This window comes from Eulemur rufifrons, chromosome 7, assembly GCF_041146395.1.
Source record: "Eulemur rufifrons isolate Redbay chromosome 7, OSU_ERuf_1, whole genome shotgun sequence".
Taxonomy (NCBI): domain Eukaryota; kingdom Metazoa; phylum Chordata; class Mammalia; order Primates; family Lemuridae; genus Eulemur; species Eulemur rufifrons.
This window is the reverse complement of record NC_090989.1, coordinates 168,673,247-168,687,482: the sequence shown is the minus strand read 5'-3', so window position 1 is coordinate 168,687,482 and position 14,236 is coordinate 168,673,247. Positions and strand designations below refer to the sequence as shown.

Sequence of the window (14,236 nt, the reverse complement as noted above, 5' to 3'; positions counted from 1 at the left end):
GTCTCGTTCTTGCTCAGGCTGGTCTCGAACTCCTGAGCTCAAATGATCCACCCACCTCGGCCTCCCAGAGTGCTAGGATTACAGGCGTGAGCCAACGCACCTGGCCTCCTTTTTTCTCTTTGAACTTGTATTTTCATTATACTTTCCTCACAGAATTATAGTCTAATGTAAAATATTTTGGGGAAAAATAATTTATTGATTACCTTACTATATTTCTTAGCAATAAAAATATGTACACAGATTGAAATTACATTTAATTACTTGTGACTCTAAGGCTTTATGTGTTAAATTTCTTCTGGGTTGAGTGCTCATCACAAGTATTTTTAATACACAATTGTCCAAAACAACAACATAAATATATTATACATTTAATAATAATGATTACATTTAAAAAGTAAAAATATTATTGAAAATTTATGATTCTTGGATGGGCTGTTTTAGTTCATTTTGTGTTTCTATGACATAATACGTGAGACTAAGTAATTTGTAAAGGAAAGAGGTTATTTAGCTCCTGGTTCTGCAGGAGGAGAAGTTCGAGATTGGGTGGCCTTATCTGGCACTTGTGGTGAGGGCCTCATGCTGTGTCAAGTCACGGTGGAGAAATGGAAGAAGAAATGGGCATGTGGGAAAAGAGACAAGGGACAAAGGATGCTGACCCACTTTATAACAAACCACTCTCTCAGGAACTAATCCAGTCTCTTAAAAAAGACATTAATCCGTCTTAATGATCTCATCACCTCTTAAAGTCACTGCCTGCTAATACTACCACACTGGGGACAAAGCCTCAGCATGACCTTTGGTGGTGACAAACCATATTCAGACCACAGCTCTCTTGCTCTGTCTCTCTATTTTTAATATGCTTCTGATAAATTTTAATTATTTATAAAATGGGACTTGATTCAGCATTAACTTTATTTCCATTCTTCATCTTATAGATGTAAATGCTGAGAAATCTTGCTTGCATAAATGAGTAGATGGGAATAGATGGACTTATATTATAGCAATGTCATTAATTTATTTCTTTCTGAGTTCCATGTCTGAGATCACATAGTAATCCTTCATGAAAAATTATTTTTAATGCTATATAAACTGATAAGTAGATTAGGACTTTTAATTTTATTGAAAGCAAAAAATTGGAAACTTCCTTACATCTGAAAGGGTACATTACCCCAGCATTAGAATCACTCACTTTTGTCAACACCAATATGTCAAATGGTCCCTTTTTTTAGTGCCTCAAATGTTTTGTATTCTGTAAATGCACTATGTGGTAAGATTTGGGTTGGTAAAGAAGGATGCATTTCTTCTGTAAAATGGGAGTAGATGATTAAGAAAGAAGACAGCAAACTATTTTATCATGCAGGGGATTTTCAGGAAGATAGATTTTAGGCAAATGTGCATGTGAAGGCTGAGAAATTTAAAGTTTATTTTCTTAAAATTACCCACACCCAGGTACCCCTCTGAGCATTTTCATGTCCCGCTAGGTCTACGTGTGCCCATGTTTTGAAAAGTTGGGCTATATTGATTTCACCCGTATGAGTCCTAGGACATTTTCAACTTAACAGTTCTCTGTCCATTCTATCCCATACTAAAGGAATCATACATTTCAAATAAGCATAAGTCACACTGTCTAAATAACCAGTGAGAAAAATGGTTGACTAACTCCATAATGCTGGAATTATAAATAAATCTTCAGCAAGCCTCACTACTCTCTTCTTGATCTCATGGGATTTCCAGCCATTTATTTCAGAGAGGTTTCTTGCTAGTCCTATGATACTTTCCCAGCCCAGAAGCACAAGAGATTGACAGCCATCATGTGTTTGTTGTCTATCCAAGAGATTTGGATAAAAAAGAATGTGATTTCCTTTCAAATACCTACCCTGAAGGCTCAGATAACTCCAAGTCCTTCAAGCATTAGTGGAAGAAATTAGAAGGGACAGAAAAAGTTATTTTAAGAAGAAAGGCACTTACAATGAGTGGGCCTCTGTTGTTTTCCCGGTACTTGTTCTGGAAGAAGATGTAAACGACAGTGGCGGCCAAAGAGTAGAGGAAGGCGAAGACAGCGACAGTGACGAAGAACTCTGCCGAGGACGAGGAGTCACCAATCAATGCCAGCTTCTGCCGTTCCTTTCCCTCGCAGGTAGGCACCTCGAACGTCACCTGGTGCAACCTAAATCGCCAGATTTAAGGAGACATTCTTTAAATGCCACGGAGACACACAAATAGATGGCTGGTGTCTACATCTTCCAAAGCAAAATGAGATGTGCCTTGGAAGTTTTATGACATGTCCATGTGACAAATTCATTAAGGAATTTACAGAGATTATACTTAGAAACATGGAAATAAATATTGCCGTGAAACATCATTCAGCTGGTTATCATAATAGCTAGTCACCCTGCGGGGGGAAGGGAACCTGAAGTGATGACAAATTAGACTACGACATCCCCCTGCTTAAATTCTCCTGTGCTTTTTCTCTTTAACACAGCCCACGAGGCCTTATATCACGACTCCCTAGCTGTGTGTTCAGCCTCTTTCCCTTCTACTCTGTTTTCCACCATCCTGTTCCAGCCACATTGGCCTGCTGTTTCTCAGTTATGCCAAACACACAACTGTCTTAGGGTCTTGTCATTGACTGTTCCCTTTTCCTAAATCGCTCTGCCCCTGACATTTCCCTTGGCTGCCTCCTTGATATTCAGGTGCCAGCTCAAACATCTGCTGGGAGTGCCTGTTCCTGCATTGATCTAAATAAAGTAGCTCCTTCCTTAGACATTCTCTATCACATCACCTTGTTTAATGTCATTCATAGCACCCATCACCAGGTAGAGCTCTCTTGGTAATGAACTTGGTTGCTTGTTTTGTCCTGTCTCCACAGCCCCCTCAGCTGTGAATATCCTATCTCCACGTTGGAGGGGATCTTAGTTTTCTTTTTCTCTCTGTATCCTAAATGCCTGACATTTTTAGGCACTCAGTACATATTACTTGGATAAATGAATGTACATTCTCAATTCTGTAAAACGACCAATAGATCCTAATTCTATTGAACTTTTATAACTTCTGTTTGGTAAGTTCTATCAGGATAGCATCCAGGCTCAATATATTACTTGATAGAGACAAATAAGATGTTTGGGAAGTACTTTCTGCTCAGTAAATGACACCTAAGGAAGATGTGTTATATCCAATATAGTAGCTTGTGTTGTGAATTAGAACTAAGCGGTGAACTGTAATTTAATACAGGAGCCAAAATTCTTCTTCAGACATGACTATTAGGGAGGCCTTTGAAAATAGACATGACTGAGGTTTATGCCTGACCATAAAGTGCCATTTGGAAAATTATCTATAAAAGCAACAGTGATGAGAAAGCTGTCGATGAACCTGGTAAATAACAACTTATGATTAAGAAGTATTTTTCTTACAAAACAAAACTGGATCCCTTTAACACAAATTTGTTGTGCACATCCTCTTCCAATTTAGATAATAATGATAATAATCAAATAATCATAGCAACTAACATATTGGGTCATTTCTTATGTGCCAAATATTGTGTTCCCTATGCATTAGTTAATTTAGTGCCTACAACAAGCCCTATAACATAGGCCCTTTATTCCTCCATCCCCCTCAACGGATGGGGAAACTAATTTGTTCTAAGTCACATAGTTAGTAAATATTGGGCCAGGGATTTAAATCTTTCTCTATTTCAGAGCCTGATTTTTTTTTTTTAACTTTAAAACTGACCTGTTTATGTTAAATAATGAAGACATTAGCTAGGATGAATTTTTTTCCAAAGTGAAGCTCATGGACCACTGGCATTAGAATCACTGGGGACTTTGTTAAAAATGCATATTCCTGGGACCCTACCAAGAGCTACTGAATTTAAATCTCTAGGTTTATGGCCTAGTCGACATAGTGAAAGCAGGAAAATCCAGTCCCCCTAAGTTCCTTTTTTCTCAAGAAGTATTCCTTTTTGTTTACTGCTTAACTTGGCAAAGAACTATATACACAGTCCATTTGATTTTGCTTGTGGATACTGAACTTCCTTGCAGAGAGGCTTTTTCTTAACAAACACAAAGGTGTACAGCTTCCGTAAAATTCAGGAAAATTGAGGCACTCATTGTGTTTAGATTGTAGAACTTCTTTCCTGCCCTTGCCAGTGATAGTAAAATATTCCTTAATAGTTTGGTCTGTAAGAATGCTGAAAAATGAAATAGATTTAAAAGGTAATCATGACAATTATTCTGATACGGGTCATTTCAGATAATGTACACATTTCCTCATTTTTTAAAATGTGTCATTCATTGAACACATTTTAAACAGACAACTTTATAGTTTACACAATGGCTAGGTGCTGAGGATAGAAAAGATGGGACGGTGCCTGCCCATGTTGAACTTCAAGTTTAGAGAGAAAAGATGGGTTTTCTGACAGGAGCCCTAGGCTAGTCAGAGGTGGGGTGGTCAAGGAAAGATTCCCTATGGAAGTGATTTTTTAAAGATATAGCTTTAATACTGAGTAGATATTACCCAGATCAAAAGTTAAGAAAGTAAGCACAATGAGATACCACTTCACACCCACTAGAATGGCTATAATCAAAAAGATTATAAGATTGGAATAACAAGTGTTGGTAAGGATGTAGGGAAATTGAAACTTTCATACATGGCTGGTGTGAATGATAAATGGTGCAACCACTGTGGAAAACAGTCCAGCAGTTCTTTAAATATTTAAACATAGAGTTATCATATGATCCAACAATGCCACCCCTAGATATATACCCAAGAGAAATAACATTCGTCTACACAAAAACTTGTACAAGAATGTTCATAGCAATAGTATTCATAATAGCCCAAAAATAGAAGTAACCTAGATGTCTGTTAACTGATGAGTGGCTAAAATGAAATGTGGCATATCCATATAGCAGAATACTATTTGTCAATAAAAATGAATGAAGTACTGATAAATGTATGACATGGATAAGCCTTGAAAACATTAAGTGAAATAAGCTGGTCATAAAAGATCACACATTATATGATTCCATTTATATGAAATGGTCAGAAATAGGCAAATCTATGGAGACAAAAAGTAGGTTGGTATTTTCCTAGGGCTGGGGAGATAGATGGGAGAACTGGGGATGACGGCTAAATGGTGTAGGATTTCTTTTTGGGATAATGACAGCATTCTAAAATTGATGGTAGTGATGGATGTACAACTCTGTGAATATGGTAAAAGCCATCAAATTATACATTTTAAGTGGATGAATGTACGTGAATTATATCTCAATAAAGTTGCTAGAAAATAGCCAGGAAAGAGCATGTACCAAGCTCCTGCACAGGCAGGGGACTAACACACAGGGGACTGAAACATGGCTTGGGGAACTGGAAGATGGCAGGAAATGGGATGGTGGTGCAGGATGAGATGGAGAAGTTGCCCAGGGGTCCCCATTGTGGGGCCTTGTCACCCAGGTTATAGATTTATGTCTTTATCTTCAGACAAAGATGGAAAGATTTTCTTGGAATAAACAACATGTAAAACAAAAACCATGTCACCTGTCACAACTATTTGGAGACATGCATGCTCACTTTCCAGGTACTAGGATGCACCTCAAGATAAGCATGTCTTCAACATGCCAGTATCCTCAGCTAACACACACATATGGGGTCTGCAATCTTTGTGTGCAGTGTGGACAGCAAGGAGGGAGAGAATAAAACAATTGATTTCTTCCATGCAATCAGCCAAACAGCATTATTTTCCCCATTGTTAACTTATTATGTTGACTTATAGGATTTTTTAATTGTGCTTATCTTTACAAGGCAAAAAAAAAAAAAAAAAAAAAGAATTCACTGTGTTGAATTTTTAGTCAAAAAAATCTACTGTGAAATAATGGAGGAAACAGCTGTATAGTTGTAGAATTTTTTGAAAGAATGAGATGTTTATATATTAATGACTAATTTTTTTTTTTTTTTTTGGAAAATAAAGAGTGCCTAAAAAAAGAAAAAAAAATTTGCTGTGTTTATTCATACCAATGATCTACAGCTGAGTGTTTAGCCCATCAGCCATATTGGAGTAAAATCAGGAGAAAGAGGGGAAATGGAAGTGAAGTTCTGAATTAGTGCCTAATCTGTGGAAAGGTGGGGGATATTTTATTTAAAAAAGAGCATGGCAGCTCAAAATAGTAACTAAGCATATGTAACTAAGCAATTTGAATGTTATACATTACTAAACCCACCCCCATACACATATATATAAAAACAGAAAGATTCTCTAAGCACCAGTTTTATATATATATGTATAAATGCATATATATTTTATATGTTGGGGGAGAAGAGTTTACACTAAGCATGTGTTTTGCAGCTCTAATAACTTTGGATGCAAATATTCATTCAGAACGTACACACAGGGAAATAAAACTGTTTTATACAGATACAACATGTCAGTCTACAGAATCTGGAAGATGACGGAGCCACCTCTGATCTTGTGAGGAACTAGTCAGGGAGCAACTGCTGAGGCTGCAAAAGGCACCAAATCCAATTTGTTGATTTCAAATGTCTAATTCTCTTCTTGGCCGGCCTGACTCAATCAAAAGGTAATTGAATTTTGTTGGGTTTTACTGCATTGTGGCTATCAACAAAAGGTTTCCATTTTAGAGTAGTTCCCTTTTAAAAAAAGAAAATTTACCAACACTTACATGGAGCCATTTAAAACATTTCACTGCTGCTTCAATTAAACAAAAGGAACTGCTGAGCACCTACAGGTTTTAGTTCTGTTTATAGGACCTGGAATAATATTAAATGTAACTATCCCTTTAGGGAACTGAAGAAAGGCAAATTGGTGTTGCTTTATTAATAACAGGTGTTTATAACAACACCAACATTTTTTTTCCACCTCCAGGCATTGTGCTAGGTTCTTTTTTTTTTTTTTAAACAATATATCAAGTAGGTATATATGCTACGTTCTTTACCTACTTGCATCTCACTTGATGCTCCTAACCCTCTTAGGTAGGCACTATTACTATTACCATTTTTACAGGTGAGGAAACTGAGGCTTGGAGTGGCTATGGAGCTTGCCCAAGGTCACATGGATAGTAGACAGCAGAGATGAGTGTTGAATGTAAGCAGATTAGGAGGTATTTACACCAGTAACTAGTGCACATTTCTGCCTCTCTGCTTGCAAACTTACAGCATCCTTAGATTTCCAGCTGAATGTTTGTACAACACTGACCAACTCAGCTTTCCCAGGCCATCTCCTCTAGCGGTAGACTGATAGCTCATACTGAATAGGATTCTCAACCAATATTTGTTCTGCTGCTACCTTGAAGTATGTGAATTAGGCATTGTACAAGGTACCCAGCAATGATAGAGTTGAATCCCTGTAGACTCACCAATAGAAAGTCATTAAAAACTTCCTAATTTTCAAAACTTGTCCTGATTTATTCTAATGTTTGCCTCAGAACCTAGCAAAGGGCAAAGGAACGTGATTACGTCATGTACTGAAATTGTGATAATCGCAGTGTGATTTTTTTTTTTTTTTTTTTTTTTTTTTGCTGAAAGTGAGATATCTGGTAAAATATAGCACAGATTCATCTTTAGGTAACACCATACCATTATGGTCATCTGGTAATAGGACTTTTAAATTATCGATAATATCTTTCAGCACATGTGGAAGAAAATAGGAAGAAAGCTCCTAACAATTCATTTGGGATGGCTCCGTGCAAGACAGTGATGACATGTCCCAAGGGCAGTGATCCCGCCCAAAAGCAAATATGGGAAGTATTGAGGGTATTAGGGAGCCAGCTGCTGTGCTTGACTTTCTGATAGCTGGAATTAAAGTGGCCAAGGGTAGATCACAGGGTGACTAGCAAATTGTGGTGCTGAGCGTGTTTTCTCTTTTCCTGACTTCCTGTTTCCTATAGGCCCTGTTTCAGTCCTGTTTCCCAGTTGACAGGGACTTTAATCCTTTTGCTCCATTTTTTCCTCTCTTCCCAATATGAAATATTGGCATTTATCTGGTTTTAGATTGGCTTTTTAATTTTTTTTTCATTTTTTAACAGTTTTATTGATGGATAATTGATGTCCAATAAATTGCACATATTTAAACTACAGAATTCAATAAGTTTTGACACATGTATGCATCATGAAACCATCACTGTGTTCATAATCATGAACCTATTCATTGCCTGTATCCCTGCTAACAGTTATGTGTGCGTATACGCATAGTAAGTGTATTTGTGTGCACATTTACATACACATACATACACTCCCACTTACTCAGCTTATATCATTAGCAATGTAAATCGCTACAAAATCCTGCAAATTTCTCTAGCACTTTGACACACTCTATATCATTTTTTTTCTCTCAATAACCCTCCCCATTTTACAGATAGGGACATGGGAACTCAGCTATCTTTAAAGAATCATCAAAGATCCCCTAGTTGGCACAGAGAAGAGGCAAATCCAGCACCCAGGCTTGCTGATAGCCAGCTCTAAGTTGTTTTACTTATGACCCAAATTTCATTTCTAAGTTTTCCAAACCACTGACTTCTCCATTATGCTCACGTCTTTCATTCATTCAATAGTGATTTATTGAACCCCATATGCCAGTCATTAGATAGAGACCCTAAGATGGGACAGCAGAGAGTTGTGGGGATGGGCGTGGAGGTTATCTAGGAGGTTGAAAAGGAAAAACCCCTTTCTGTCACTTCCTTTGGTTCTCTTTCTGTATCTGAAGCATAGTATTTGGTGATGTTATTTAGGATGATGATGGTGATTTCACTTCTGCTACTACTGGATGCCAATCTCCAACTGACATTTATTGAGCACATACTAGGCAAGGCCAAATGCGTTTACATATTATCCCACTTAAACCTTCAAATTTAATGAGGTAGTTATTAACTTACTGTATTTTTATTGTAGGAACAAGGAGATGTATTGAAGTAGGGCCTTGAAATGGAGTCCATTTGACTCTAAAACTCTTGTTCTTAGTCTCTAATGTAAACAATACAATGCTATTAGTTGTTTTTATCAATCTCACATCTGCTGACTTGCATCAAGGGCCTTTCTAATGGCCTTCTAGCAGTGACCTCACTTGTCAGTTACAGTCATCTCTCAACAAGAAAGTGGCCATGGGGTGATTGTATAGGGAGTGCGACCATTTGTTCCACCACTCCCTTGGCTTATGGGTGATTTCAAACTGGTTCTAAAGACTCACATTGATTGGAATCAGGTTTTCGTTTACGCCACCAGCACCTTACAAGATATATTTTTATGCTGTCATCAAAATCTAGGGAGACAGTCTGCCTTCCTAGAGTCTCAGAGTTTAGGATCTTTTTGGAGTAGAAAAGGGAAAAGAGTTCAACATGGGGATTGAGAACAGGCCTGGGATATATGCCCATCATGGTGAGAACTGAGAGAAGGCTCCAGCAATGGGACTCAGGTTGTTTAAGTTGGAAACAAGTTTGAAGTCTTCAGCTTGCAAAGTGGAATGGAGAAAACTTTTCTAAAATGCAAGACTCACTCATGGAAGGTGACAAGGATCAGTATACCTGGGCTGCCTCTACTGAGAAAAAGAGTCATTACTAGGCTCTGTTCAACATCAAAGCAAGCAGAAATATAAAACAGTCCAGTACACAAACAGCTCTAGGACAGCCTCAAAGATTCTAATGAGGCTGTTTGTTCCCAGGAAGGTCAGTGGTCACTGAGATGATTATATTTACACTCCCATCTGTTAGACCTAAGAGATGACCTCCAGCTTCCTTACCTTCGGGTAAATGGCATTGTTTGGGCAGCCAGAATCATTTTGCCCAGACATTTTCTTCCTAACCTTGGTTGAATCAAAAACAGTTTCATTTCTAAAGCTTGCAACAAGAGCATGCATTTTCTAAAAATATTTTCTTTAAAAAGAAAACTAAGGGAAAGACAAAAATGCTATACTTTTGCTCTTAAACAAAATAGGAGTATTTCTTCCTAATTTGGTTATGTATTAAATGTCTTAAAGTTTATTGTCTTCATAGGAGGAAATTTTCATTACCTTTTGTCTTCTCTACTTTACCATTACAAAAGATATATATATATATGTAGGTGTGATATATATATATATATGTATACCACACACATACACACACATATACTTAAGAAGGGTAATAACAGCTGTCAAGCACAGGGAACTTCGCTAGACATTGGAAAATGCAATTAAGGTTACTGCAAACAATACTGTTTTTCTACACTTTTAATAGCACTTACACATTTGAGGATAAGGCTGGAAAATTATTGCCCCCTCCTAGCATGTAGCTCCTATCTTCATGTGCCAGAAAGATATTTATCCAATTTACTGGAAGTGTATTGTGCTGTTAAGAAGGATCTTTTCAAATTTCACACCCCCAAGTTTGCATTTATGTAGATAGACATATCAAAATGAAAATGTAGACTCCAAGGTGATTAATAAAGAATGGTTCAGCAGAGGCCAGGGCATGATCTGGAGTGGAACTTAGGAAGTAAAACTCTATCAACTTACAATGGCTTGCAAAAGGCATTGTCATGCTCACTGAGCTATGATTTATTAATTTTGGTTTCTTTAAATAGAATTTGAATAATAGAGAACTCAGATTGCTTCTACATTGTCAAATTAAAATAGATAATGAGATAGTTATCTGTATATTTCAGGGAAAATCCTTCCTTCTTGTTTTTCCTGTGCTGTGATAATCTATCTATGTGAATTATGAAACAAAAACAATTCCAGAGTTGGTTTTTTAAAACAAACCTTGACTGTCCAGCTGACAACTGTTTATACATCCATTTTATTCGGTTAGCATAGAAATAGTTCATGAATAAACAATTTAAAGGATTTGATTAAAAGATATTTACAACATTCAGAAAGACACAGGTAGCACAGGAAAGGGCAGCAGAAATCTGAGCTGCCCTTATGTATAGAATTTATGTCATATTGATTTTGTTCATTAATTCAGTCAGAACGTGCTATTTGTAAAAATTCAACTAACATAGACATTTTTAAAGGGGGGAAAATGTAAGTTTCTCAATAATTCCATTCCCAATATTAACAACTTAAATCAAAATTAAACAGTCTTTAATCTATTGTTTATTACCTAATAATATGACTTGTACATAGCTTATTTTTAAGAAAGATCTACTTTATTCTTACCAGTCATATGATACATGTACAGGACTATGAATTATCATATTTACGGGCTATGTGGTATAGCTACATGGTGAAGGTTATATAATAATTTTCTAAATAGCCCTCCATTGGAGAACATTTTGAATATTTCACATTTGTATTCATTTCTCTGGGTCATACTACATAACTTTATCAGATTCTCAATCGGTTTCTAACTTCCAAAAGGTTAAGATTTACTAAACTTGATCATTTTGGTGTCCGAGTGTTTTAAATGAAAATAGAGCTGAGTTCTAAAGCTTTCTGTCAGACTATTCGTGAGCCCACATTTTGTACAACATGATAAAACTGATGACAATCCTTCCTCCTACCCATTACGTACATCATCTACTCTTCATACCTGGGGAAGACATGGAGAAGAATATTCAAGTATTAGTTCAGTTGATAAGATATTTTCAACAGTCTTCTGACCTTAGCATACCTTCTATTTTTCTCCATTTTGTTTCCAATGGAACACGACCTTTTAACTTGTTTTTTCCCTAGTTAAAAGCCATATAAAGCAGCTCCATCAGTCACCAGCTGTGTGACCTTGGACAAGTCTCATGTATTTCTGAGCCTCAGCCTTCTCGTCTGCAAAATGGAAGAAATAAAAGCACCCATCCTCACAGGTTCTTTTGTGATGCTCAAATGAGATAACAGAATATACCGTATATATCATGGTGCTTGAATGTCATTGGCAGTTAAAGGTACTATAAATATGTGACCTGCAAAGAGTTTCAAAAAAGTTTAAAATTGAAGGTATAAGTCTAATTACTAAAGTTGCTTTTAAAAATCCAAATCCTTTCCTCCATTCTTTGAGCTTTAAGGGAAAAAAAAGAAAAGAAAAAAATGAAAAAAAATCCAAATCCTTTCAAAAAAGTATATTTCAAAGACCTGGAAACAGGCATATTCCATCAGTATGTGGCTCTGTCAAAAACCACCTGATCAAGCAGTTATTTGGTCATTTTCTGTTATGGCTTGATGTCATTTCATTCCTCACATGATAACTGGCCTTACTGATTGCTCGAGATGGGGAACCTAACAGAACTCTTGCTGGGTGGAAAATTCAGTATATACATGCCAGGTTATAATGAAATAAACAGTAATTGTTTATGCATATAGAACAAAATGCAATCTCCTTTAAACCACTGAAAAGATATTGCCTTGTCAAGAGGCTTTGGAATTGCGAATTTCCAATTCTTTAGTTATTAATGTCACCATAAACACAAATCCTTTTTGGAAAAAAATGCCCAAGGCCCAGGAAACGTTGTTCATTTTCGTTAACTAGAAACAGTTTGTTAAACATATTTATCAGCGTGGGATAGAAAAGTGCCCTTTATTGTCAGCAAATATAATGTCACCCGTGTTTCCACTGCTTTGCCAGTGACTAGGGGATTAATCATACAATTTCCAAGCTGCATTTGAAACATGATATGTAAGAATTCATTTTCCACTCAGCAACCAGAAATCTTTTAAAAGCATCAATCAGAGCCTCTCACTCCTCTGTGTAGAACTCTCCTCCAACAGTTTCCCCTCTCACTTGGCCATATTCAAATCCCTTAACATGGCCACAAGACTGACATCACCTGGATTTTGCCCATTTGTTTGCTGTCATCATGCCTACTGGCTTCTTTCTCTTCCCAGAACACCCCCACCCGCATCCCTAGGGTCTTTGAATTAGCCCCCATATTCTCTAAGGTCAGCTTCATAGCTTCATTCAGATCTCAGTTCAGATGTGACCTCCTGAGAGGCCTCCTTTGACCACCTGATGTAAAGGGTACCCGCCACCCCTAGTCATTCTCTATCACATTCTCCACTCTTATTGCTTTTATTGCCTTATTGCTGTTGGAAGTTATCCTGTTTCTTTGTGAACCTGTGTTTTGCCATCTCTCCCACTGGGCTATATGCAGCATGAAGGCAGGGATCCTCTTTAGCTCCCCCTTTATTACTGAGCATGTAGGCATCTCTGGTTCACAGTAAATACTCAATATTTGCTAAACAAAGAAGGAAGAAAGGAAGGGAAAGAAGAAAGGAGGACAGAGAAAAGATAAATCTCATTAAATTCCTAGAACAGTTATTTGTCTAGAAGCTGATCCTGCTCTTACCTTGTGGAACTGCAGAAAGAGATGCCTCACCTGCTCTACCAGAGGAAAGCAAGACGGAGAGGTGAAGGCACTTGATCAAAGTCACACAGTGCAAGAACCACAACTTGAGTTTCCTGCTCCTGGTTTAGGAGACCATCCACTACTCTGCAATTGCTTTGAGGAAGAAACTCCCTGGTGGTCCAGAATGGCCACGTCTGGAGGCTGGGAGAGCCACAGGTACAAGGAGTCTAAAGTGGCAGCCATCCCTCTGGCTTCTGGGGCCTGTTGGAGAAACTCCGTGGGAGCCCTCCTCCAGGTCTTCTCAGCCAGGCTCTTCCCACAGACCCTGCCCTGTGTCTCTCAGCATCACCTGTGCCACTCAGTGCTGGCTTTGCCCCAGTGTGAGGACCAGGCAGATCTGGCCTTGCTGCAGCACCACCCTCCCAGACTATGCATCATTCTTTCATTTGTTCATTCCTCTGTCTCCTGTGCCCCAGACATTGTGCTAGGGGCTATGGCTACCATGGAAAACAATATGGAGATGGATTCTGCTCTCAAAGTCTTTGTCCTAAGAAAAGGCAGAGGACTGAATAATCTGTTTCAATAAATGTAAATGATGGTTAAGACCAGGGATATACAGCGGCCCTCAACTAATCTAGAGCACCAGCGAAGGCTTCCCGGGGGAAGTGATGTTTACGTGAAGTCTGGAGGGTTGAAGAGGAGTTAGTTAAGTATTAACTAAGCTGGGGACCTGGGGAAGGAAGGTGGAGGAGGGCTACAGGCCTGGAGGTGAGATATGTGCAATTTGAGCAACCGTTTTCTTTTAGAAAAGGGAGACATGATTGCCATAGTAACTTCATTAATCATTAATAATGATGACAGTAACAAGAGCTAGTAGATATTAATTCCTGCCTTTGCGTCAGCCACTATACTATGTGCTTTACATGCCATATTTCCTTTAGTGTTTACAACAGCCCTGAGAGGTATAATCATTGTTATTCCT

General features: G+C 37.8%; 1 protein-coding gene across 2 annotated transcripts in view; it reads right to left on the bottom strand.

The window, feature by feature from the left end:
• SYNPR (synaptoporin) overlaps window positions 1-14,236 on the bottom strand; it is a 298,001-nt gene that overhangs the window by 45,253 nt on the left and 238,512 nt on the right. For both annotated transcript variants that reach the window (XM_069473773.1, XM_069473774.1), the window contains one exon: window positions 1,969-2,167. In XM_069473773.1, the coding sequence (XP_069329874.1) occupies window positions 1,969-2,167 (199 nt within the window). The remainder of the gene's footprint in view (window positions 1-1,968; window positions 2,168-14,236) is intronic.